This window comes from Bos indicus, chromosome 26, assembly GCF_029378745.1.
Source record: "Bos indicus isolate NIAB-ARS_2022 breed Sahiwal x Tharparkar chromosome 26, NIAB-ARS_B.indTharparkar_mat_pri_1.0, whole genome shotgun sequence".
NCBI lineage: Eukaryota > Metazoa > Chordata > Mammalia > Artiodactyla > Bovidae > Bos > Bos indicus.
This window is the reverse complement of record NC_091785.1, coordinates 44,627,565-44,653,188: the sequence shown is the minus strand read 5'-3', so window position 1 is coordinate 44,653,188 and position 25,624 is coordinate 44,627,565. Positions and strand designations below refer to the sequence as shown.

Here is a 25,624-nt window from a genome sequence, read left to right as displayed (position 1 = left end):
GAGAGGAAGAAATGAAGAAAGAAAAGAAGAAAGAAATGGAGAAAGAAGGAGGGAAGGAAGAGAGAATGAAAAACAAAGAGAAAGAGAGAAAGGAAGGGAGGAAGGGAGGAAGGAAGGGAAGCAGAAATCACCTCACTGAGAGGTGAGGCTGCACGTGCATGTCTGGGCGATGGAGGAAGGTTAGCCCTCAGGAGCTGCCGCCACAGGCTGGGGGAGACCAGTTGGCCCTGGGAAAGGCTCATGAGCCCTGGGGATGTCCTATGACCTGGTGCCCCCTCTACTAGGTACAAGGCCCTGTTTCCTCATTTGTAGACACCAACAGTTCATAAAACATGTGAAAAGTGCTCAGCGCAGCACCTGGCACTGAATAATGACTCATGACTGCCTCTTCCTCACGGTCTTAGTTGCATGCAGCATGGTGAGTGCGCAGTGAGTGAGCCCCAACTGGGCAGGGAAGCAGCTGTGAAAGGAGCCCGTGGGGAGACCTGGGTCCTGACCCGGTGTCATGCCATGGCTGTAGACAAGGCAGAGTCACCTCATTTCTCTGAAGACCAAGAGGCTGGGGCAGATGGTGACCATGAAGACATTCAATGCAGAAGTCGTCTGTTCGAGGATTTGGAGGGTGTGGAGTGGGCCACTGCCTCAGGACCATCTGGTGCCCCACCTGTTTGGCCTGTGTTTGGGGTTCCTCACCTGGGGCCCTGGGACTCACACTCTGCGGAGCAGCAGGAGCCCTAGGGTGGCTGGAGGACCCACTGCCCCATTGTGATGGGTGGGCTCTGATGCTATGACAACAGGGACCACTCCCGGACTTCCCTTCCAGGTAGAGCCTGCGAATTAGAGGCCAGGAACAAGGAGGAGTGGCTTCCCAGGCGCACAGCTCATGAGGCCATGGAGGGATAAGAGCGCCAGTCTCAGCCCCTTTCAGTTTCCCGCACAAAATGGTCAAAGGGAGACGCTTCAACCCACCCTTAGACAAGGATGGAAGATGGGTAAGAAGCGTGATACCCTCTCTCGCCTTTCTCAGGCCACAGGGGTGTGGTCAGGCACAGAACTGAGCTCAGATCCTACTGCTGCTACTTCCCATAGTATGACGTCTGACAAATCCCTTCATCCCGTGTCAGTTTTTTCACCTGTGAAATGGGAATCTCATATCCGATTCTTGGAGGATCAAATGAAATTAGTCTGTGCATAAACCACTCAGCAGACTGGTATCTTGTGAATGTTCACGAGGTAGTAATTGCTGTGTTTCTCTGCTTTTTCTGTTTTTTATAACATCTATCCTCTGACATGGGCTTCCCAGGTGGCGGTAGTGGTAAAGAACTCACCTGCTGATACAGGAGACATAAGAGACATAGGTTTGATCCCTGGGTAGGAAAGATCCCCTGCAGGAGGGCATGGCAACCCACTCCTATTCTTGCCTGGAAAATCCCATGGACAGAGGAGCCTGGCAGGCTGCAGTCCACAGGGTCACACAGAGCTGTTCACGACTTAAGTGACTTAGCAGGCATGCACGCATCTTCTGACATACTAATTTATTATATGTGTGACTTTTCTCTCCCTCCTAGAATATAAATTCCATGGACCTGGTATCTTTGTCTTTTTTTCCCACTGGCTGTATCACAGAAAACAGTGGTACTAATCTCTTTTAGGGCAGTAATACATATAAATTTGTTTAAAGATTTGTTTAAAAGGAAAAAAATGGAAAATATTTTGGAAAATTGGGGCCTGAAGGCTTAATCTCAGTCTCTTTATCTGTTAAATGGGAGCATAATATACCAAGGTAAGAGGCCATGGTGAGGATGAATGAGACAATTGATACAAGGTGCTTAGCATAATGCATGGAAGCACCGTTACTATTATACACATAGTATATATGAATATATGTGATAGAAGTACGTGTGTCCACCGTGCAGAACCCATGGACACAAAGGCAAACTAAGCAAGTTGAGCATATCTGGGTTTTGGTACCCACAAGATGGGACGAGGAGAACCAATCCCCTGCAGATCTCAAAGGATATATATTTATACTGATATTCTTTCCTGTTGTATACCCTGCTCCATTCCACAAAGGTTTAAAGTAATGAATGGAAAATATTCAAAATAAAGTATAAGGTATATAAAAATAAAACCTCAGAACCAGATTAAATATACTTTAAGAGGCTGAGACTGGGAAAATATATAACATAGAAACATAGAAAATGGAAAATATATAAAATACGTAACATAAATTCGCAGGCCATATTGCTTAACCAATAGATATTTGGAGTCAAAGAAATCTGACTCTGAGTTTCCTGGCAGCTAAAGTGAGATGGGAAATGGAGTGAACTACCTACACTAACTGGTCAGGAAGAAACAAGTGTAAGCTTCTCAGACTAAATAGCTTGGCCTCTTTTTATCATCTACAGTATCAGGATTATGTTTGACTGAATATTATTATAAAAAGCTGACTACAGAGCCTTCACCAGAAAAGGGTTTGTGTTCCTTGAGTAACAGTGATGCTGAAAACTCAGCTGCTCTGTGCACCGGTGCTGAATCGAATCTCAGAAATAGGATTTTGGGTGAAGTAAAAAAGGATAACTTTATAACCTTGCCAGGCAAAGGGGAACACAGTGGACTCCTGCCTTGAAAACGTACGTCCCAGCTTGGAGAAGATAGTGAGAAGTTTTATAGTAATGGATCAAACAGGGTGTAATCAGCTTGTGGACATTCTTCTGATGGGTTGGTGGTGAGCTAAGCTCGAGTCAGCATCATCAACCTTCGGGTCCAACCGGTCTGAGGTCGATGCCCTTGTGGGCTGCATACTGTCGTTAACCACTGACTTCTCCCTCCTGAGGGGTTTCAGTATTTGCAAACGAGCTCAAAGCTGCTGTGGTGTGCATCCCTCAGTGGGGAACCAGGACCTTGCCCCAAGGCTACAGTGTCGTTTCTCCTGACTGTTTCTCCCTGGTCTCACGTCCCCTTCCTTTCCTAATTAACAACTGCTTGAGTCTGCCCATTAGAACTCAGGGAAGTCTTGCAGGCTGAAGGAAACCTATTTCCTGACATCAAAGAAATGGGGGGACACAGAACGGCTTTGGGCCTGGAGGCCCCCAGGGCCCTGCTTGGAATCAACAACCAGGGCAGAAGGAGGCAATTCAGGGCTGGTACAGATGCCCTGGGATGTCTTTGGAGGCCCAGGTTCTTCTCAGCCTCTCCTATCACCCTCAGTGTGGTGTCAGCTCAGGCAGGTAAATGAGGAGAAAGCGAATTGCAAAAAGCCTGTCAGTTGCATCCGCCCCTTTTCCTGGAGAAAGCAATCGCTTTCCCAGGAGCCCCACCCACAGACTTAGGCTTTCATTTCAAGGGTCACTGTCCAATTTAGCTGCAAGGGAGTTGGAGGAGGGTTTTTATTTTTTTGACCAAGCCTCGATCTTAGCTCGATCTTAGCTCCCTGACCAGGGATTGAACCCACGTCCCCTGCAGTGGAAGCACTGAAAGTGTGAAGTCTTAACTACTGAGCCACCAAGGAAATCCTCGGGAGGTATTTTTTAAACCAGCCATGTTGCTACTCCAAAGTCAGTGTTCTATAATAAGGGAGAAATCGAGAAAGAGCATGGCGTCTCCTACTGGGGATCCTAGGAATGTACCAGGAACCAGTTTAAGAAGGAAGACTTTATCTCCCCAAAGTCTAACCAGAGCCTACGGTGTGGGTCTCCTTTCTGCTGCCGGCACCTAAGAGAATAAAAAGAACAGTGGTGACATGAAGTTTCCCTAAGTAACTTTTAGATGAGTTGGGAAAATTAAAGAAATTGTTGGTTTTGCCTCAGCAGCAGCCCATTTGGGAGACAGTAATTGCCACATTGGAGGTGACAGTCATTTCACAGTTGACCTTGCTGGTGGTGATCTGGCTGTTGCTGAGTAGAAAAGGCACTCTGCACACACGTTCCCCTTCCTGTTTAATATTTAAGTCATTGAGTGATTGAATGCAGCAAAAATTTCACTGCCAACTAGTTAAAAAGCTATATTTCATGGTTACAATATCTAACAGAAGGGTTTATTTCACAGCTATCATGTTATAGCCATTAAATATATATTTTAAAAGAGTGAAATTAAAATGCTAGAGCCACTTTTTTTTACAGTGATTTAGTCCATAGTGTTGCAGAATACAAATGAACTTAAGTCAGTTGTCATTCAGCTGGTGAGAAGAACCCTTCTAGATGTAGAAAAACTCCCTACCCATGGCCTGATTCTCCATAACTTGGAAAAGCAGATTGGAGGTAGAGAAAAGGGAAAGGCTCTGAGTTTGGAGGCCCTTTGTATTATTTATACTTACTTGAAAATTGCTTTAAAAACATAAAAAAATGTGTATATAATACAGAGTGAATTAGAAATGGATAGGTTGACTTTGAAAATTTTCTATGGTATATTGTTAAGTGATGAATTTAAGCAAACTCCAGGAGATAGTGAAGGAAGGGAAATCTGGTGTGCTGCAATCCATGGGGTCGCAAAGATCTGGACACGACTGAGCGACTGAACTATAAGAACAACAATGTTAAGCAAGAAAAGCAAGTTATGCTGTAGAGCACAGGGTGCTCAGCTTGGTGCTCTGTGATGACCTAGAGGGGTGGGATGGGCAAGTGGGAGGGAGGCTTCAAAGGGAGGGGATATATGTATGCTTATGGCAACCCACTCCAGTACTCTTGCCTGGAAAATCCCATGGATGGAGGAGCCTGGTGGGCTGCAGTCCACGGGGTCGCTAAGAGCTGGACACGACTGAGCGACTTCATTTTCACTTTTCACTTTCCTGCATTGGAGAAGGAAATCCCAGGGACAGGGGAGCCTGGTGGGCTGCCGTCTATGGGGTCGCACAGAGTCGGACACGACTGAAGTGATTAGCGGCAGCAGCAGCATAGCTGATTCACTTTGTTGTACAGCAGAAACTAACAGAATATTGTAAAACAATTATACTCCAATAAAAATGGGAAAAAAGGAAAGTGAGGTACAAAATAGTATGAGTTACATTGTCCAATTTCTGTATAGCTAGGTAAGTCCCCTTTGTAGGTACAGGTGTTTGTGAAGGAATATATGAGAGCTATTGTGATTTTTTTAAATCTAGGATGACAAGAAGAGGAAGGAGAGGGTAACCAAAAGTTACTGGGTTTGTTTTTGTTTTTTTAACCACTGGCTGCCAGAGAATTCCCAAAAGTTAACTGTTAAATTTTTTAAGGTATTTGTAATTTTTTGAAATCACATTTATAATACAATCCTATGTGCATGCTAAATTGCTTCAGTCGCGTCTGACTCTTTGTGGCCCCATGGACTGTAGCCCACCAGGCTCCTCCGTCCATGGGATTCTCCAGGCAAGAATACTGGAGTGGGTTGGCATGGCGTCCTCCAGGGGATCGTCCCAACCCCGGGATGGAACCCACGTCTCCTACATCTCCTGCACTGGCAGCCGGGGCCTTTACCACTAGCACCGCCTAGGAAGCCCTATACAATCTGCGTGAGATTCCGTCCTTGTGTTTTTCTTTATTGTCTGAACTTTTAAAGCCATGAGCAAGTATTATAACTCTAATCAAAACCAAAGACGATTATTTTTGTTGTGGAAAATGAGACAGTGTAATAGATGCACTCAATTAAGAAATGTTTAAACGATGGCAAGGAAGCCTTCCTTTTCCCTGGTGCGCTCCTCCAAAGGGACCCTGTCATTCATCCACAGCAGGGCCGGTCCATATGATGGTGGCTGGTTCATGTGGTCACTTCCTTGCCCTTGATCTCTGTCCCTGCTCTGCTCACCCCATGGGCAGCCACTCACACGTGTTTAATAGGAACTCTGTTACTGAGATGTATTCTTGGAAATTATGTAGTGTTGTTTTGTGTGCATGGATTATTTATTTCCGTAAATGGTGTTGGGTTACAGAGCTCATTCTGTTTCTTCTTCTCCATATTGCTATGTGTCGTATAAACCATTGCTTCTCATTTTCTCTGCCAAAAATGCCCCACTGAGTGTACCATACAGATGACATAATCTCTCCACCTTTTGACATAAATAGTAGCATACTAAATGCGCTCTTGTGCAGAGATTAAACAAAAGCCATAGTTATATGTACAGTTATATCATGACTTGAAAAGGAATGGGAGAAAACAACAGTGTTAACCAATGTCATTGTAATCCCAAAGACAGGGAGGGACTGGCCTTTGGTGTGACAGTGGGCTTGGCGATAAGGGAGGGGACAGCTGTGAGCAAGAATAGAACCTGTCAACAGCTAGTGAACACTCTCTGGGTGCGTGCATTTTTCTCTTTTAATTACATCTACTCAATCAGGTGGAGCTTCCCCAGGAGCTCAATGGTGAGCAATCCATCTGCAATTCAGGAGCCACAGGAGACGCAGGTTCAGCCCCTGGGTTGGGAGGATCCCCTGGAGGAGGGCATGACAAGCCACTCCAGTATTCTTGCCTGGAGAATCCCGTGGATGGGGAGCCTGGTGGGCTGCAGTCCATGGAGTCAGGAAGAGTTGGACATGACTGAAGCAACTTATCATGCGTGCACTCTATCAAGTAGGTTATTATTATTCCCATTTTACAGATAAAGAAACTGGGATCTGGAAAAATTAAGTCTCTTGCGGAAGGCTGACCTTCTAGGAGAGAGAGCTGGGATTGGACCCAGGGACGTTGAATCTATTGTCTGTGACCCACCCCCACATTATGTTACCTCCCTTTGCAAGAATTTTTGCTGAGTTGGGGTCTTGCCTTCTGTTTGTATCTTAGTTTCCATTCATACTTCTCTCCTAGAGATCGCCACTTCAAAGGCCACTTTGTAGGAGTGGCTTTTAAGAGGTGCTGTTTATGTAAAATTGGGGTGAGCTACAGTGGCCATCAAGCAGGGCCCACATCCCTCTTTGGGAATGGACTCCTGGCCTAAGTGTGGCTTGGTGGGGGGAGGGGTCCAACCCTAGATACTCCCTGGCTGAAAAGAGCTGCTTCCTCAAGGTCAGTTGCTTCCTGGGTCCTCGGCCTTCCTCTCCTACCCAGTGACTGATGGACAAGAGCACACAAGGGTCCGGTCCTCTCACTCCATCAGGCTGACTCTGAGAAGCCACTCCGTGTCTAGAGCTCCCTATGGGGTTGGTCTAGACCTCCTTTGGGACCTCCTCCCTAAACCCAGTCCTGTTTCCTTCCCTCCTGTTCACAGAGAGATACAAAAGCCCACTCCCAGCTCACCCCTGGCATCCAAATAATCTTCCCACCCTCTACCATCCTACATTTTCTGTAGAGACTCAACACAACCCTTCTCACATTCCTATGCCCTAAGGTGCACCCCCTACCTGCAGGAGGTTGGCTCACCCCTGGGAACATGGGCTGAATGCTTGGCCCCAAGTATGGGGCACTCCCTGACCACCAGGAAGGTCTCAAATAACACACTCTGTCTCCTTGGAGCTCATTGGCTCCCTCTCATGGGACCGCACCCCCCACTTACCAGGCCACGAAACCATTTCCAGGCTCCAAGCAGCAGGGTGGCCCCTGTAACTTGAAACGGCCGGCAGTGGTGGCCTTGGGCCATGACAATATTTTTTGTCTTGGAAAGGATACTTGAAAATTACGAAAATTATGCCATTTCCATCGCACGCCAGAAGCACCCAAATTGCATTTTAATCCTTTTACAGAGGAAGCCCTGATACTTGGCTTTGAGATTCAGATGTGTCTGGTTTTAATCAAGGCGTGTGCTGTTTTTCCAGTTCCCTCACATTGGACTAACACAAAAGACGCCAGAATCCATCACAAGTACGATGTTGAAAGAGTCCCACAGTCCACATTTATCTCGGCAAGTGGAGGAGAAGCTTCCGCCGATCTACAAAGTGCGGGAGAAGGTGAGTCCAGGGCGCTGGCCACGTGCCCCCGTGGCTCTCCAAGTGGGTGGTACTGCTTGGAGGGAACTGCTCACTAGCTCTCCCTGGATCCCAACATTCTGGCAGGATCCTCACTTCATAGTTGGTCACCATGGCTCCTCAAATACTCTCTAGAAGGAACTACCTCCTGGTCCAGACATCCATGTCTACCTCCCTGGCCAGTTCACGAGCAGCTTAAGGGGCTGCAAATGGCCGGTGGTAGAAGCAGGGTTGACTTCACACTTAGCAGCCCTGGACCAGAGAGCTCTGGTCTACTAGGATCCTTATTGGCCAGATGAAGAAGATGGCTTCAGAATTCCTTTCCAGTCTTCAATTCCATGCCTACTCACTTTCCTTTCCTTGCCTCTCAATAAGATATTTTAAAGAGAACTTGTTATAATTTTAAGAAAGCTGGCAATGAAGTGGAGTTTCAAAGCCTTGAGCTGATGTGCACACCTAAGCCCTCACCCCTGTGCTGTTTGCTCCATCATTGTGGATGGGTTTAGTTCTCACTTAGAGGTCAACTTGCCTCCTCCGTCTTCCTTCCAGGCCACTGTAGGCAGGTTCTGGAAGCCTGCTGTGGTTCTGATGTGTGCCTTTTTATCTCTCCCCTTGCTCTTTTCCAGCAAGCAGTAAATAACAACTTCCCCTTCTCTGCTCACGACAATCGTCACAGCTTTCAGGACTCTGGGTTCTACCTTGACTCTGTGAGTATTTCTCTCCACATTGCCAAAAAAATGAACAGCGACATCAGGGCTCTTGATTTTCTTGATTTTCTGGCCTCAAAATTGGAATAAAATTAAAGCCTCATAACAGGTTACCAGAGGGAATAAAAAGCATAAATTCTCAAATTCCCACATGGCTTTCAAAATCCACACCAGCCTCCCTTCTGCCTAGGTTTTTTTGTGTGTGTGTGAACTTCATGCTTATCAAAGTGCTTTCCCATAAACCATCTAATTTGTGAGCTTTTTTTGTGAAGATCTGTCATGAGAAGGAGGGATTGCCTATGTGTGTCTCTGGACGGCAGAGCCAGGACCCATAAGGAGGCTCAAAGGAATGGATGTGGAATTTTCATGATATAAAGAAGGAGTCCCTACTAACTGTAGTTGTCTTGTTCCTGGAGATGGTGTTTCCCCATCACTGAAAAAAACCAAGTCTGATAGCGCTGGTTGGTGGTGGTTAACACAGCACTGTGCAATGGAAATAGATATGCGAGCTGCATATGTAATTTGTAAATTTTCTAATGGTCACATTAGTAAGATTTGAGGAGGAAGCCTGTGGGTAGAGACCCAGGTGCTGCTTCCTTCACTGGGAATCCTCTGGGATGGGAGAGAATCCCCGGATCTCTCGGAATAAGAGCCCTCCCACTGAGTGCTGGGGATGCAGCCTGAGGTGGATACAGCCGCATGGGTGTAGAGGACCTACTCGGGCTTCCTGGCTGTCCAGGCTGGGGTCTCTTTGGTTCAGTCCTCCATGTCTCTAGAAGCCCAGCCCCTTGGGTGGGAGTTGAAGACTGTGAAGATCAGGAGGTTTTGTCAATTTACAGCCTCCCACAAGTTGATAGAGGATGCCTCCTGTAGGAGTGGTCATTTAAACACAAGATGTCGTGGAGGTGGCTTTATTAAAGACTTCCAAACTGTGCGGCCTTGAATATCTTCCTCCTAATCTGCTTGTGATCCTTCTCCAGGGCTTGGGACGTAAGAAGATCTCCCCAGAAAAAAGGCAACACGTTTCAAGAAATTTCAATCTTTGGGCATGTGACTATGTTCCATCTTGTCTCGATGGCTTTTCAAATAACCAAATATCATATGTTTATAAGGAAGCTGGGGTGGTCCCAATTTTCAGACGCTTTCCAAGACATCATCATGAGATATGGAACACTTTTAAATTTATGCCCCAGCAAAGCTATACAGAGTTTTGGAAAAAGAATCCAAAAGTAAGGTTCCTGATTAACAAAAAGACCAGTTCTCCACTAACCCTTCCAGAAGATCCCTGATGTTTTGCAATACTGGTATTTCGTTGGACATTCTACAAGTATGTGTTTTCTGATGCAACACTGATGTTCGATATCAGATTTGTTTAGAATTATTTAGAGAATGTAGACTACATGTGCTGTAATGCTGAGATGATGTTTTCTTGCAGTGATAACATAAAGATTAAAGTCCTTATATAGAGAAACCAGAATGGCAACAGATAACCTTACCACTCCCCCACCTTGAAAATATTCTAATGATTTTAATAAGGTTGAAAAATATTCAGGCCCTTATAAAATAAAGATATGTGATGATATACACATTTTAAATGAATATGTTTGAAAGGAAAATGTGCTTAAATTTAAAAATTGCCACATTAACTTCAGGGAGAGTTTTAAAACTACATGATTAATATAGGCTTACATTTTCATCTTGAAATTTCAAGGAAAATGGAGGAAGCTGGAGCCCCTCTGATTTTACTGCATCTCTAATCCTTGTCCCCAGAGAAAAAGCTCACCGTTTGTTTTTGTTCTGTACATTTACAATCACATGTACGTGCACAGCTATGTACAGATTTTGAACATAAACTGTTTCATAGAACTCGCATTCTTCAAGTACATAAGTGAGCTTGAAGTTCTGGCAACGTCAATAGGAATAGGTTGGTTTGCTTTTTAAACTACTGCACTGTATTCCCTAAGTTGGATGTGCCATGTTTATAAAAAAAACTGTCTTCCTAATGAGCACTTGAATTGTTTCTAGTTTGGGGCTGGAAAGACTTGGTGCTACATGACATGCTTGATCAGGCTCTTTGGGTGGGTATTTACATGTACTCTGGAGTCAGCCCTAAAAGTTAGCTTTGTTACTGCTGGATTGAACCATATGCATGCTTTTTATTTGTTTGTTTTGTAACATTCGGCTGCACCGTGCAGCATTTGGGATCTTAGTTCCCTGACCAGGAATTGAACTCGCAACCCCTCCATTGGAAGGATGGGGTCTTAACCTCTGGACCACCAGGGAATTACTTGCACAAGGTTTTAATCTGCCAAATCACCTTTAAAAAAAGACTGGACCAATTAAACTTCCACCAACAGTATCTGTGAGTTTTTGTTTCTCTCCCCCACAAAATTATCTTTTAGATATTGAAAGATATCGAAGGACAAAAACTATCTTCATATCTTATTTTGCATTCCTCTATTAGTGAAGCGGACCATCTTTACCCACTCAGGGGTCATTTCTATCGCCCTTTGAATGGAACACTGTCACTCTCATTCTGTATCAAAATTAACTTGTTTCTATTTACATATCTTTTCTAGGTGAATTTTAGAATAAGGTTTCAAGTCCACTGGCAATTTGATAGGGATTTCCCTGAATTGAGATATTAATTTATAGAAGAATTGACATCTTTATACCATGGTATATCTCCCCATTTGTTCAAATATTATTTTATATTCTTTAATAAAGTTGTATAATTTTTGTCACAAAAGTACGACATGTTTCTTTTCTATGTTTATTCCTGTGTACTGTGAAATGTGGCTATTTTGAATGTATATGTGTGTGTGTGTTTAAGTTATACTTTTTGGTTAGTTTTATCTGATGCATAAAAAAGGCTATTGATTTCTATATGCGAATCTTGTATTTACCTGGATAAACTTCTTAGAATAAATTTAAAAATATTCTAATACTAGTTTGCATTCCCACCAACAGTGTAAGAGGGTTCCCTTTTCTCCACACCCTCTCCAGCATTTATTATTTGTAGTACAGCCACTATGGAGAACAGTGTGGAGATTCCTTAAAAAACTGGAAATAGAACTGCCTTATGATCCAGCAATCCCACTGCTGGGCATACACACTGAGGAAACCAGAAGGGAAAGAGACACGTGTATCCCAATGTTCATCGCAGCACTGTTTATAATAGCCAGGACATGGAAGCAACCTAGATGTCCATCAGCAGATGAATGGATAAGAAAGCTATGGTACATATACACAATGGAGTATTACTCAGCCGTTAAAAAGAATACATTTGAATCAGTTCTAATGAGGTGGATGAAACTGGAGCCTATTATACAGAGTGAAGTAAGCCAGAAGGAAAAACATAAATACAGTATACTAACGCATATATATGGAATTTAGAAAGATGGTAACAATAACCCGGTGTACGAGACAGCAAAAGAGACACTGATGTATAGAACAGTCTTATGAACTCTGTGGGAGAGGGAGAGGGTGGGAAGATTTGGGAGAATGACATTGAAACATGTAAAATATCATGTAAGAAACGAGTTGCCAGTCCAGGTTCGATGCACGATACTGGATGCTTGGGGCTAGTGCACTGGGACGACCCAGAGGGATGGTATGGGGAGGGAGGAGGGAGGAGGGTTCAGGATGGGGAACACATGTATACCTATGGCAGATTCATTTTGATATTTGGCAAAACTAATACAATTATGTAAAGTTTAAAAATAAAATAAAATTAAAAAACAGTGCAAAAGCAAGAAAAAATAATAAATAAATAAATAAAAATATTCTAATAAAATAAAAATAAAATTTTATTAATTTTTCAGTTCATTCTTTTGGATTTTCTATGTGGATAATTATATCATTTGTGAATGTGATAATTTATATAATTTCTAGAATTTATAGGGCCCCTCCATCTTTTTGCATCAGGTACAATTTGAATATTTGCACAGATAGTGCATATGCTTTCTTATGTCTGAATTTATTGGGGCTGATTCTAACGGGTCACTCTGACATCTGACTATCGTTGTGGGTTTGAGATAGGCAACTTTTACCTAGGTAAGAATATTCTTTTGTATTCTTACTTTCCTGGGTTTTCCCCCCTAAGATATAGATCTTTAAGTATATGTACATGGGAAAAGTTTCAAATTAAATAAAAATAAATGGTAAAAAGCATTTTCTTTCACACTCCTGACTCCCAGTCTCCATTTTCTCTCCCAGCGCCAGCTCTGTGGCCTTTTTAAAAAGTTATTTCTTTTTAAAAGTTGAAGTATAGTTTATTACAGTGTTGTGTTAGTTTCTGGTGTACAACAAAGTGATTCAGGCATATATATATAAAATGTATGTGTATTCTTTTTCATATTCTTTCCATTATAGTTTATTATTATACAAGATATCGAATATAGTTCCCTGTGCTGTACAGTAGGACCTTGTTCTTTGTCTTTTTATATAAAATCCCATGGACAGGGGGAGCCTGGTGAGCTGCGTCCATGGGGTCGCGAAGAGCCGGACACGACTGAGCGCCTTCACTTTCACTTTTCACTTTCATGCATTGGAGGAGGAAATGGCAACCCACTCGAGTGTTCTTGCCTGGAGAATCCCAGGGATGGGGGAGCCTGGTGGGCTGCCGTCTATGGGGTCGCACAGAGTCGGACACGACTGAAGCGACTTAGCAGCAGTTTTCAGCTTCTAATCCCTAAACTTCTAATGTATCCCTTCCTCACTTTCTCATTCGATAACCGTAATTTTTCTCTGTGTCTGTATGTTTCTTTTTGTAAATAAGTTCATTTGTCACATTTTTTAAAGATGCCATTTATTAGTGATATCGTATAGTATTTGTCTTTGTCTAACGGACTTCACTTAGTATGATAATCTCTACGTCCATCCTTATTGCTTCAGATGGCATTATTTTATTCTTTTTTATGGCTGCGTAGTACTACATCTTCTTTATTCATCTGCCTGTTGACTTTCTTTTAATATGCAGCCTTCTCTTGGTAAGCTATGGCATGGCTTTTCCCTCTCTGTCTCTCAAACACACCTACCCTTAACAAACACCAATGGTTCCACCTGCCACCGCTGCTTTCTGCCACACCGCCACCAACCACTCTTGTGAATACGGCATTCTCTCTTGGTACTTACAAATCTACTTCTCTTTTGGAAACATGACTGGTTGGTATTTCATTACATGGATATGTCATTGTCCCTTAATCTTTTGATAATCAGTTAGTTTACAGTCTTTTCCTACTATAAACAATTAGAACTAAAAGCATTAATAGATAAACATTTGCATTCACTGTGGTATTTCTATATGTTAAACTCATTGAAATAAACTTGTTCAATTAAAGAGTATGTGGATTTTAAATTTTAATTCAAACTTCTCAGAGGCCATGCTTCAACTTACCACTTCACTAACAGATTATGAGATAGACAGATAGAAAACGTGTTGCAAATGTTTTCTGTAGCTGGTTGTTTTTTGTTCCTCTTTGTTGATAAATAAACTTAGACACATTTATTTTTATGTTAATAGACTTCATTTCTCAGAACAGTTTTACAAAGATCAAATGAAAGCATACACCCTCTCTCCCCCACATTCCCACTCCTGAGAGTTTCCTCTGTTATTAACATCTTGCACTAGTGCGGTGTATACCGTGTTTTAGCCTTGCATGTATATTAATGTAGTAAAATGTAAGAATCTCTTGTTTAATGGCTTTTGGAACCACTGGATTTTGTTAAGGGTGTGTGTGGAGACAGAGAGAGCAAAACAATGCCTTGCTCAGGACTCCTTTTGTTTGAGATTATTGAATGATTTAAACACTTTTGTGGCAGTTCTTACTGTGTATGAGGTGACATTATAGCAAATGAGATTTTGGTATTTATTGAGATGATCATGTAAATTTTCTATATTAATCTGTTAATAACGTATATTCATGGATTTTCTAACATGGAGCCATTTTAGCATTCTGAGGACAAACTCAAGCTGGTTATGATGTATTATTCTTTTGCTAAATCCAGGATTTGATATGCAAATATTTTATTTAGGATCTTAAAACCTGCTTTTATTGTGCTCAGACACTGCTTGTATAAATTGCAAATGTCTATAGAATCCGCCATGCAATCTCTGGGCCTGTTGTAGTTTACAGGTGTGTATCTTTGAACATCTTTTCAATATGTTTTATGGAGATCGGTCTGTATGGTGCTTCTATTTCTTTTTTTCCCTAGTTTTGGACATTTTTATTTTTTGAGGAAGTCATCTTTTTCACATGGATTTTAAAATTTGTGGTGCTTTAATATATTCTCTTTCATGCTTTAAAGTTACGTCCTGTCTTTGACACGCTGGACGTTGCTCACATATCTTTGCTCTCTTCCCCAAATCTACATGTCGTTGTTGTTGTTTGCCTTTCATCTTGATAATTTGTGCTTTCATGTTTACTAATTTTGTTCTGGAGCTTATTTGGATTTTTTTCCTAGCTTCTCAAGGTGAAAGCATAGCTCACTTCTTTGTAGCCTTTCTTGTTTTCTTGTAAATGCGGGTAAGGTTGTTTCTTTCAAATACCACCGTGTAGGTACATCATGGTCTTCACATTATTAGCTCCTAGAAGTTACTGCTTTCCTTGCCGCATGGTCTCCTCCACTCCAAAACCAGGGAAGGAGTTCAAATCCCTATCACATTTGTAACCTCTGTCACCAGGAAGAGTCCTGACCCTTTCAAGGGATCGCATGACTAGATCTAACCCACCCAGGATAATCTCTGTATCTTTTTTGCTGGTTTGCTTATTAAAAATAAACATTGATTTCTCACAATTTTGGAGGTTGGGAAACCCAAGATCGTGGTGGGGCAGGTTCTATGTTTGATAAAGGCTTGTGCTCTCTGTAATTTATTGTGGCAAAAATGCAAATTTCATGACTTAAGATCAGTGAACTTGGGGAATTAATTACATGTGGAAAATCCCCGTTTCTATATAACTTAAGTATGGGAATGACATTGCTGTATACTCACAGGTTCTGCCCACACTCAAGACCATGAGATTACACAAAAATGAGGGTCCACAGGGTCCCCTTAGAATGCTACCTGCCACAAACATCACAGCCAGGTGATTTATGCTGGTACAACCACAGACCTTATTCAAATTTCCCAGCTTTACCCGTGTGAGTGTGTGTGTGAGTGTGTGTGTGTTCTATGTATGTAGCCTCTTTTGCTGGCTACAAAACTATATATAGTTTATACTTACCTTGTTAATTGGCTAATCAAGTCTAACATTTACATGATATGCATACTTGTAAATTCAGTGGGCTATTTCACTTTGAGAATCCTTGGGTTTTTATTTTAAATTTTGTAATTTTGAGGGTTTTTTTTTGTTATAGAAAATTTTCTTCAATTATTTTCTCTCTTCCACTTCCGCCCCCCTGCCCTTTTCTTCTAGAATGCTTCTTAGATGGATATTGAAACATCTGGACCTATCTCCCTTGACTCTCCAATATTCCTTTATGTTTTCTATTTGTTTATCTATTTGCACTGGATTCTGGGATAGCCTCTAAACTTTGTCTTCTAGGTTGCGAATTGTCTCTTCCGTGACACATTCTGCTATTTAGCCATTGTACTAAGATTGTCCTATAACCAAATAACATTTTAATTTTTACAGTCTCTGTTTGGGTCTTATTTATCAATGAAATGTTTAGTCCTGTCTGACAATAATTTTATTCATTCTAATACGTTATTTTTCTGCATTTTGCTTCCTTGGGTACTGCAACGTCTGTTCGCCTTTCTAGCGTGGTGCAAACATTGAGTGGTTTTGAGTTTTATGTGAGCAGTGCACATGTTCTTCTCACACTGTTGGTGTGAGGGTGGCTGAGAGACAGGACGTACTGCCTGGGGTGTAGCCACCAGCTCTGCTTTTGGGAAAGCGTTCTTAGCTCCTCTCTTGACGTTTCCCTGGGGCAGTGCCCTGCCCCCTCAGCCCAAGTAACCATGTACTCTTTGCTTTGGTGCAGACTCTGATCTGACTCACTGCTTGGTACAAAGAATGTCATGTGGACCAACTCTGGCAGATAATCCCTATAAACAACCCCATGGAGTGTCCTGGGTGCTGTGCTGTGTGCTTAGTCATTCAGTCATGTCCAACTCTTTGAGATGCCACAGACTGTAGCCCACCAGGCTCCTCTGTCCAGGGGATTCTCCAGGCAAGAATATTGGAATGGGTTTCCATACCCTCTTCCAGGGAGTCTTCCCAACCCAGGGATCAAACCCAGGTCTCCCACAGTGAAGGAAGATTCTTTACCATCTGAACCACCCGGGAAGCCAAGAATACTGGAGTGGGTAGTCTAGCCCTTCTTCAGGGGATCTTCCTGACCCAGGAGTCGAACTGGGGTCTCCTGAATCGCAGGTGGATTCTTTACCAGGTGAGTCACCCGGGAAGCCTGTCCTGGGTGCTGCTCCTTCCAGAATCCACTGCCTTCATGCTAGCACACCTGGAATCGTCACCATGTTTGGAGCATCCCTGACTTGCACACCTTACTCCTCCCTTTCATTTCCTGGGAAATCAAGATCACTTGTCATCAATAGAAAGTAACTAAAAGTAAATGCAATGGGGGGAAAAAACTAACCCAGAGTGATTAAATTCCACCCAAACACCTCAAGACTGCTTCCTCAAGGCTTCTTGTCTGAGGGCTCTCCACGGACTTTTGAAAAGGGATGTTAGTATTAGAGATTTAGACACACTATCATCAAACCCAAGGCTTTCTCCCCAGTTTAAACAAAAGGTTTAGAACGGAATAGAAAAAGAAAGAACTTTTAAAAATATGTAACCCAATATATTATTGAATGCTGCAGCAGTCAACCACCTAAAGTATCTCCTATGCTTCAGGAGAGCGTTGGAAACGGGTGTCCTCAAAGTTGTCTTCTGACGCTGAGAGACTAGGTTTCTGTCCATACCAGTCACATCCCTCCCCTTGAGGGTGTTTCTACTGTGTCACATCCACGTTCGTGTGGCCTGTGGGGGACACGGGCAGGGCAGGCTCAGAAGATGCTGATCACAATTTGCAAGGAGTAAATTTTAAACCCTTAAACATTGGCTTTCATTCTGTAATATATAATTCCATGTCTGGGCAATCGAGTGAATAATAATTTTTTACTCTGAAAACGACATAATGTTTGACAAATTAAATATTCCAGACTCTTTGTGCTGACTTTGAAGTTAGTGACACCCCATCCAAGAGGGAGGGTTTGTGCTCACCTTGGCCCGACCTCTGGTAGAATTCACTGATAGGGCCTCCCTGGTGGCTCAGGGGTAAAGAACCGGCCTGCCATGCTGGAGCCGTGGCAGGAGCCACAGGTTCAATATCTGGGTTGAAAAGATGCCTGGCATCAGGAAGATCTCCTGGAGAAGGAAATAGTAATCCATTCCAGTATTCTTGCCTGGAAAACCCAAGGACAGTCAAGTCAGACACGACTTAGTGGCCAAATGTGCTGTCTCTTCAGTCGTGTCCGACTGTGTGTGACCCCATAGACAGCAGCCCACCAGGTTCCCCCGTCCCTGGGATTCTCCAGGCAAGAATACTGGAGTGGGTTGCCATTCCCTTCTCCAGGGAATCTTCCCGACCCAGGGATGGAACCCAAATCTGTCATGTGTCCTGCATTGACAGGCGCGTTCTTTACCACCAGTGCCACCTGGGAAGCCCAGTGGCCAAACAGAAAAAAATAAAAAATTAAAAATGACACACTAAAATAAAGAAGCTATCCAGGAACATTTTATATATCTTAAACTAGTGATCATGGGTATTCCCACTTACTGTTCCTTTTTTTGCGGGAAACTGTTGGTGATCTCCCTTGTCCCCAGTTTCGAAGAGATGCCTTGTTTTTGTTTGGTTTAATTCCAGATTCTATTCACAGGCAGATTTTATGACACCTGAGCGGCTTCTGGTGTCCAATCCTGTTTCTTGGGTCCCGGATGCAGATATTCAAAATAAGCAAGTGCTTGCAAGCCTCTCGGAGATTGCACTGTCCCTGACTCTCAAGTTCAGGGCGGGGGACGAATTGAGAGAGTAGCATTGACGTGTATACACTACTATGTGTGAAGCAGAGAACTGGTGGGAAGCTGCTGCATGACACAGGGAGCCCAGACTGGCGCTCTGTGACGACCAGAGAGGCCGGAGCCTCAAGAGGGAGGGGGCATGTGAACAAATCCCCTGCTGTACAACAGAAACTAACACAACATTGTAAAGCAATTATATTCCAATTAAAAATAACTAAATTGAGGGAAAAAAAGCGACCCCCCCCCACCACCACATTCAATGTACTGATGATGAAATTTAAAAATTACCAAAAAAGTATATAGAGCCACAAATCAGCAATTCTGTGAAGCAGGGACATCAGAATGAGGGAAGATCAGCCTCTACTCTTTGGAAGTGAAGAGTGTATTTACCATCTCCATAAACACAAATTAGATAATTTGCCCTTAAAACCAGTCTTTTTTCACTCAGTTGATTTCTATGTAAAAAGCAACGCTGTCCGAGGCCCTCAAATTCTCAGTCCAATGAACCAAGATCAAAAGAATACAGCACTGAAACAGAGGGGTAGGTTTTAGGGGCTCTGAAGCTGACATCCCAAATAAAATAACCCACTTTACAAAAATAAGTCTAATAACTTGGCAAAATGTCAATGATGTGGCATTGTTGGTTCTTTGCTTTAGTATGTTGTTTTGAACAGAGGAATAAACAACCAGTTAAAGAAACCCCAACTTACTAATCAATTACATGCAGGTGTTTATAGATTTCTTCTGTTTTAATGAATTAGACTTGGACTTGTGCCATCCTAGAAATGACTTAGACACTAAAAGAACAGCTGACGGCTTAGAATTCAATAATGTTTGCAGTGGTGCCGCCTGGTATGCATTCGAGACCCAAACCAGGAAGCTTCAGTTACTTACTGTGTGTGTCGCAGGCACGTGCATAGCTATCTGACATTCTAACTGATACTTGTAAAAATCTGGCCCGCAGACCCTTAGACTCGATGGTTTAAAAGAGCAGTGTGATGATTTCCTGTATGAGATCAACTCATCAACACTGTCTGGGTTTCAGCAGAGAAGCCCATTCTCGTGTGGTCTGTTTTGGCATTTATGGCCAGTTGTAAGGATTGCTCTGTGCCCTCTCTGTGTATTGCATATTTTCTGGCCATTTTTGGCCACAGTCACATCTGTTCTGGTGGCTCCACGCTTGAGTCTGATGTGGTGGCTGTGTTTCCCCTTCCGTGTGTAATACAACAACCCCTGTGAGAACAATTTTGTCTTTGCAGGTTAGTGCTCAATTGTAACTCCAGTCAAAGCTCAGGACACATCACTGCTCGCCCATGCATCTGGAAGAGCTACCACTTCACTCAATTCAACATTTTTTATTTTACCTACAGAATTGGTACCATACTGAGGCCTCCTGGAGGGGGAGAGAAGGGTGTGGGGGAGGAAGGGTTTGAAATGATAAGCTAAGTATAGGTTTCCCATATGTTCTGCTGAGTTCAGGGAGGAATTCATGCTGTTATGGTAACACCCTAAGAACCATAAAACAAGCAAGGAGAATAAATTTCCTCCTCTGAGCTCTCTGCTGCCACCCACTATCTTTGGTCCCCGTGACTGGGGAAGACCCCTTCAGCTCGGCTCTGGGCTCTGGGGCTTGACAGCACTGCACAAACCTTGCTCTTCTCTGGGTGAAACGAGGCTGGTGCGTCCCAAACACACAAGGGAGGTTTTGTGGGAATCCGGGAGCCGCGCTGTGAACTCGGAAGGGCTGTGTAAGTGTGAAATGCGGTACATTGCCTTTATAAGTACCTATCAAAACAAATGAAAACATCTCATTTAACACACGGTATTTGAGTAAACACGTTGCGACTATACCAAAATAAACCCCCCAAATATTAAACAACAAATCAACCCCCTGTCAGAGCCTGACTCACTGGATGCATGGGGCAATGAGGAAAACCATAACTCACTTGACAATGGCTCGATGAAATCGGTGAGTTTGTGAGGTGGAGTGTATGATTTCTGCACGCAGCAACCAAGAGAACTTCAAATGCATTCTTCTCTCTCTCCACCGAAATTGAACAGATTCCTGAGTTCCTGAACTGGGGGATATAGGCTCAGGAGCGTCTCCCGCCTCCCACCAAATAGGAGCAGAACATTCAGATACAAGGACTATCGTTTCTACTCCGCCTGGGCCCCAGGCAGGCTGTATCATCAGTAGCAGACAGCCCTAGTTCCCGGAAGAAAGAACAACTCCATCATTACCCAGGTGCCATATAGCTGTTCACGGGGTTATCCGGGACCATAGCGGAACACAGTCTCTTCTGCCCAAGAACACATTGCTATCTATTCCTTAAGGCTGAAAGAGAAACACTGAAGTTGTCTTAAATATTCTCCTGCTGTTACAACCTTCCTCTAAGCTTCCATGACTGTTACCAGCCATGAGTGGTGTATCCAATCCTTCTCCAACAAATGTCATCACACGCGGTTCCAAAAAAGGATGGGAAAGTCTCAACATAAGCCCGCGGGAGAAATCATATTGTTCCTCCAAAGCATATTTTGTATTGAAACCGATGCCTAATATCTATGACATTCTAGAGCTCTAAAGGAAGGATTTAGCTTTGCTGATATACAGCTGTCTGAGACTTCAGCCTCTTCCATCAGGATCTGTTGCTGTTCAGTCGCTCAGTTGTGTCCGACTCTTTGTGACCCCATGGACCACAGCACACCAGGCCTCCCTGTCCATCTCACCATTTCCTGGCGTTAGCTCAGACTCATATCCATTGAGTCAGTGATGGTTAAGGCGGATATGTCGGCCAACAGAATCAGGGCTGATTTCCAGCTCATTTCTAATGTGATTCTGTCCCCACCCCTCTCAATTGCCCCACTCTCTGTGGGCCACGGTCTCATGGATACCAATGTGAACATACATAAGACATTCCCAAACATCCTATGTGTTTATCCATCATTCAATGACTATTTTTCAAGCCCATTCTTTGGGCATTGGACTACAAGGGTGAGCAGCAACAGACCATACTTGCTCAAAATGCACATGATCTAGATTATCAGAGGACAAAAACATCCTGCAATCCCTGCATGCAGTAGCCAAGATTTCAAGCTCAGAATGCCAATTAAGTGTGGATCAGGCGATAATACTTTGAAAGGGCATAATTATAACTATATTATCTGTGATCAGGGAGATAAGATAAATGTCATAGAAATGTGTTTAATATTGGATACATGTTACATTACAGAACAATTATGAATTTGTGTATCCTGTGTACATTAAAAGTTGGATATGTGTAAGGGTAAAAGCCGAGTCTAATTTTTTATCTGCGGGATGAGGAATTGACTTTAATTCTTTCTCAGCTAATTAAAGGAAAATTAGAAAAACAAACTGCTAAAGCACTAAATACATTTTGATTACTTATGGATATAAGCAGTTATTTTGGTTTTATTCATTGACTTACTGAAAGCATAATGATAGGTGAAATTAAGAATTAATAGAGTAATCGTGAGGGTTTATTCGGCAGACGGAATTAGGTCTGCTGTTTTCCCACCTTATAATTGGGAGTGTGAAGTTACAGGGTTTGCTCTTGGGTAAAGTTAGGCAGCATTGAGCCCTTGTTCAGATAAATCGAGCTATTCAAGATAGAACAAAGGCTCTGGGTTGGAGGAGAAGGTGACAAGTGTGGTTGCATCTGGGTTCCGTTCTAGGTGCCTGGGGGAGACAGGAGAAGCCCCCCGGCAGACAGCTAGGTGGAGAGGGTCAACTCGAGGTGAGGCTGGATGTGCAGGGAAGAGATGGCATGATAGCTTGATGGAGGAAAGGTCAGCAGAAGGATATATATATATATATATATATATTTTTTTTTTTACTTAAAACAACGCAGATTTATTATCTTCACAGTTTTGGAGGTCAGAGTCCAAAATGGCTCTCAGTGGGCAAAACTCAAGGTACGGGTAGGGCTCTCCTACCTTCCAGAAGCCCCAGGGGAAAATCCATTTCCTCTCCCTTTCCAGTTTCCGGAAGCTTAGTGTATGGCCCCTTCCTCCACCCTCAAGGCCAATGATGCTGATCTGAGTCCCTCCCATATGGCCACCTCTCTGGTTCTGTCTTCAGAGTCCCCCTCCAGCCCCTGACCCCCCCAACTTTTTTCCTTTTTAGGATTTGTATTAGCATAGGAAAAAGTGGTGCTTGCAGAACAAGGCACAGGAGAGAATGGACATGGATGGACTAGGAAGCCCAAAGATGCAGGAGGAGCAGGCGAGGCTGTGCTTGTCTGGTGGGGGGTGTGCCTGGAAGGGGGTCGCGCCTCTGGGTGAGGGGTACATGGCGTGAGGGGGTGGGAGGAGATGAGAGAAATCTTCAGGTGGAGAGGGAGGACTTGAGTCCCCCTGCAATGACCATGTCCTCACAGGGAGGCGGACGGTGGGTCTTCCTCTAGCAGACGACTCATGTGGGACCTTGGGTAAGGTGGGCAGGGCCCCAGCTGGAGGAGGCCCTGGAGCTGGGAGATGGTCTGGATTTAGAGAATCCATGATCCTACATTGGGGTTTCCTAACAGGTTCAACAGGTCAGGCGTGAGACAGGAGAAAACGATGACAGTGAAGTTGTTCCTGCAGGAGTGAGGAGACGGAGTCATGAGGAGGCCAGCCAAGGCTCCTGATGCCGGTTGTCCATCTCATCTCCTGGGGAGCCTTCAGCAGTGCCAGAGCCTGGGTCCCACCCAGATCGGTACATTCACCCATTCCTGGCTGATTCCAGGGCTGAGATCTGCTGGTGAGACCCAATGAAACGCACTGTCAGCACACCGGAGCTTTTGGAGAAGTGACAGGCGGACTGAGGATGCTGCCGAAGAGGTGAGGAAAGGAGAGGAACTCACCTGAGCGTGCACAGGAGCAGGTGCGGGGTGTGTGTGTGCACGCGTACTGCGCGCTCGAGTGTGCAAGCACAGTAGTACAGTGGTGGTTCGACGCATGGAGCAGGTTCATAGAATTGGAGCACAGGACTGAGGAAAGTGTATTCGTGAACATATTTGGATCCTTTACAAAGATATCGAAACTGGATCTAATTTGGCTATTCATTTAACAAATCACCTTTATAAAATAGTTGAGCCAACATGAGAAGTAAATATTTGAGTGTCCTAGAAATTCATTGCCAAGGAGAGAGGTTGAAAGAGCCCTGGAAACTGGGGCCAGTCTGAAATGCAATGGAGCTCCAGCTCCGAAGCTCATTAGTCCCTCAAAGAAGGAGCGCTGGCTGGTGGGCAGGGAAAACAGGAGAAAATGTGAGAAAGCGGGCAGAGTGCTGGGGCAGAAGATGGCACCAGGACATGGCCAGGTTCTCAGGCCTGGATGCTGGCAGCGTTTGGGGCCAGTAGAAGACTGTGCCCTTCCACCTCTCTGCTGTACCCCCAGGCCCCAAGATACACCTGCCTAGCATACAGGCTTTATCGGAAGGGACTTTGAAAAGAGTGCTCAGAAGGCCTTTGCAGTGGGCAGTTATGAAGGGAGAGTGAGTGAGTGAAGTCGCTCAGTCATGTCTGACTCTTTGCGACCCCATGGACAGTAGCCTACCAGGCTCTGCCGTCCATGGGATTTTCCAGGCAAGAATACTGGAGTGGGCTGCCATTTCCTTCTCCAGGGGATCTTTCCAACCCAGGGATCGAACCCGGGTCTGCTACATTGCAGACAGACGCTTTACCATCTGAGCCGCCTTAGCTTACTGGGTGAGCACAGTTTTGGTACACAGCACAGTTATTTATTTCCTTTGTAGAATTGGGCAGTTACTCCTGTGCACATTCTTTTGTTGGGACTACTTATAGCACTCACCTCCTAGGATTAAGGATCATATGAGAGGATGCTTTCTTGTTCAGTTGCTAAGTCATGTCCAACTCCTTGTGACCCCATGGACTGCAGCGTGCCAGGCTCCTCTGTCTTCCACTGTCTCCCGAAGTTTGCTCAAATTCGTGTCCATTAAGTTGATGATGCTATCTAACCATCTTATTCATGAGAGGATACATGCAAAATGTTTTTCATAGTGTCAGGAGCAGGGTGAGTACTTTACACAGGCACTCTAGCTAGCCACCTGGAAGGCTCCAATGGCCAGTCAGTGAGGCCGGCAGGGTGACCCCTTCTAGGTCTTTTCTCCTGGATGCATGGAGCTGTGGGTTGTGCCCACTACTTATCCAGGCTTTTTGCCATTGTATCTTCACAAAGTCAGGTTCCAAGTTGTAATTCTCTTGCACCAGCCGTGGATTGCATTAGTTCCTAGAGAACTGAGAAACACTGGGTGGGTTCTGGGTCTGATGTGGCCTGACCCCTCACCCAGCCTTGCTAAGGGAAGACCATGCCATTCTACCCTGACCCCAAGCTGAAGGTAACACTTCTTTTTTCTCCTCTGAGCCTTGAGCCCACTGCTCTGTTGAGTATCTGCTTCATCTTTCTCCCAGGCTGCAGGGCCTTGGGGACAAGTTCACATCCATTCCTTTCACCTTGACCTTGTCACAACATTTAGTTCTCTGTCTGTCCTTCACCAACGCTGTATTGCGCTGATGAACAAGGGAGTGTTTCAAAACACCAACCACTAAAACCAGTGTTTGCAGATCTGGGCATTTTTTAACCTTCTGAATTTTAATAAAATGGACATTTTCCGTCCTAGAAGCGGCAATGACCATTTTGCTTTACAAAGCTGCAGCAGGTAAGTAAAGATGGGTCTACAAAGATGACAATATTTTACTGAGGTCACACTGGTGGAAAAGAACCCCCCAATTTTTCTCCTCTGAAGATAGATTCCCTTTAGTTATTTATTTAATAGCTGTGATCACAGGTAGAGAAGATAACAATTTTTGCTCTGGACTAAATATATATGAAGAGATACATTTCACGAGGAAAAGTGCCCAAGGCAAAAACCGCTTTCCCCGCAGGACTCTGGTTAAGATGAACAACTCCAGTGGGCTCTCAGAGGAGTGTGTCATAACCACATAGTCTCTCGGGGATGTCACGAAAATGTGCGGAGGTCAGACCACCATCCCCACTCAGCATG

General features: G+C 44.0%; 1 protein-coding gene across 1 annotated transcript; it reads left to right on the top strand.

Moving 5' to 3' along the window:
- The first annotated feature begins 814 nt into the window (after positions 1-814).
- On the top strand, positions 815-11,259 carry TEX36 (testis expressed 36). Its single transcript, XM_019988589.2, has 4 exons — positions 815-992; positions 7,719-7,850; positions 8,495-8,575; positions 9,556-11,259. The coding sequence occupies exons 1-4, from the start codon at positions 942-944 to the stop codon at positions 9,862-9,864; spliced, it is 573 nt and encodes a 190-aa protein (XP_019844148.1). The 5' UTR covers positions 815-941; the 3' UTR covers positions 9,865-11,259.
- Positions 11,260-25,624: the final 14,365 nt, after the last annotated feature.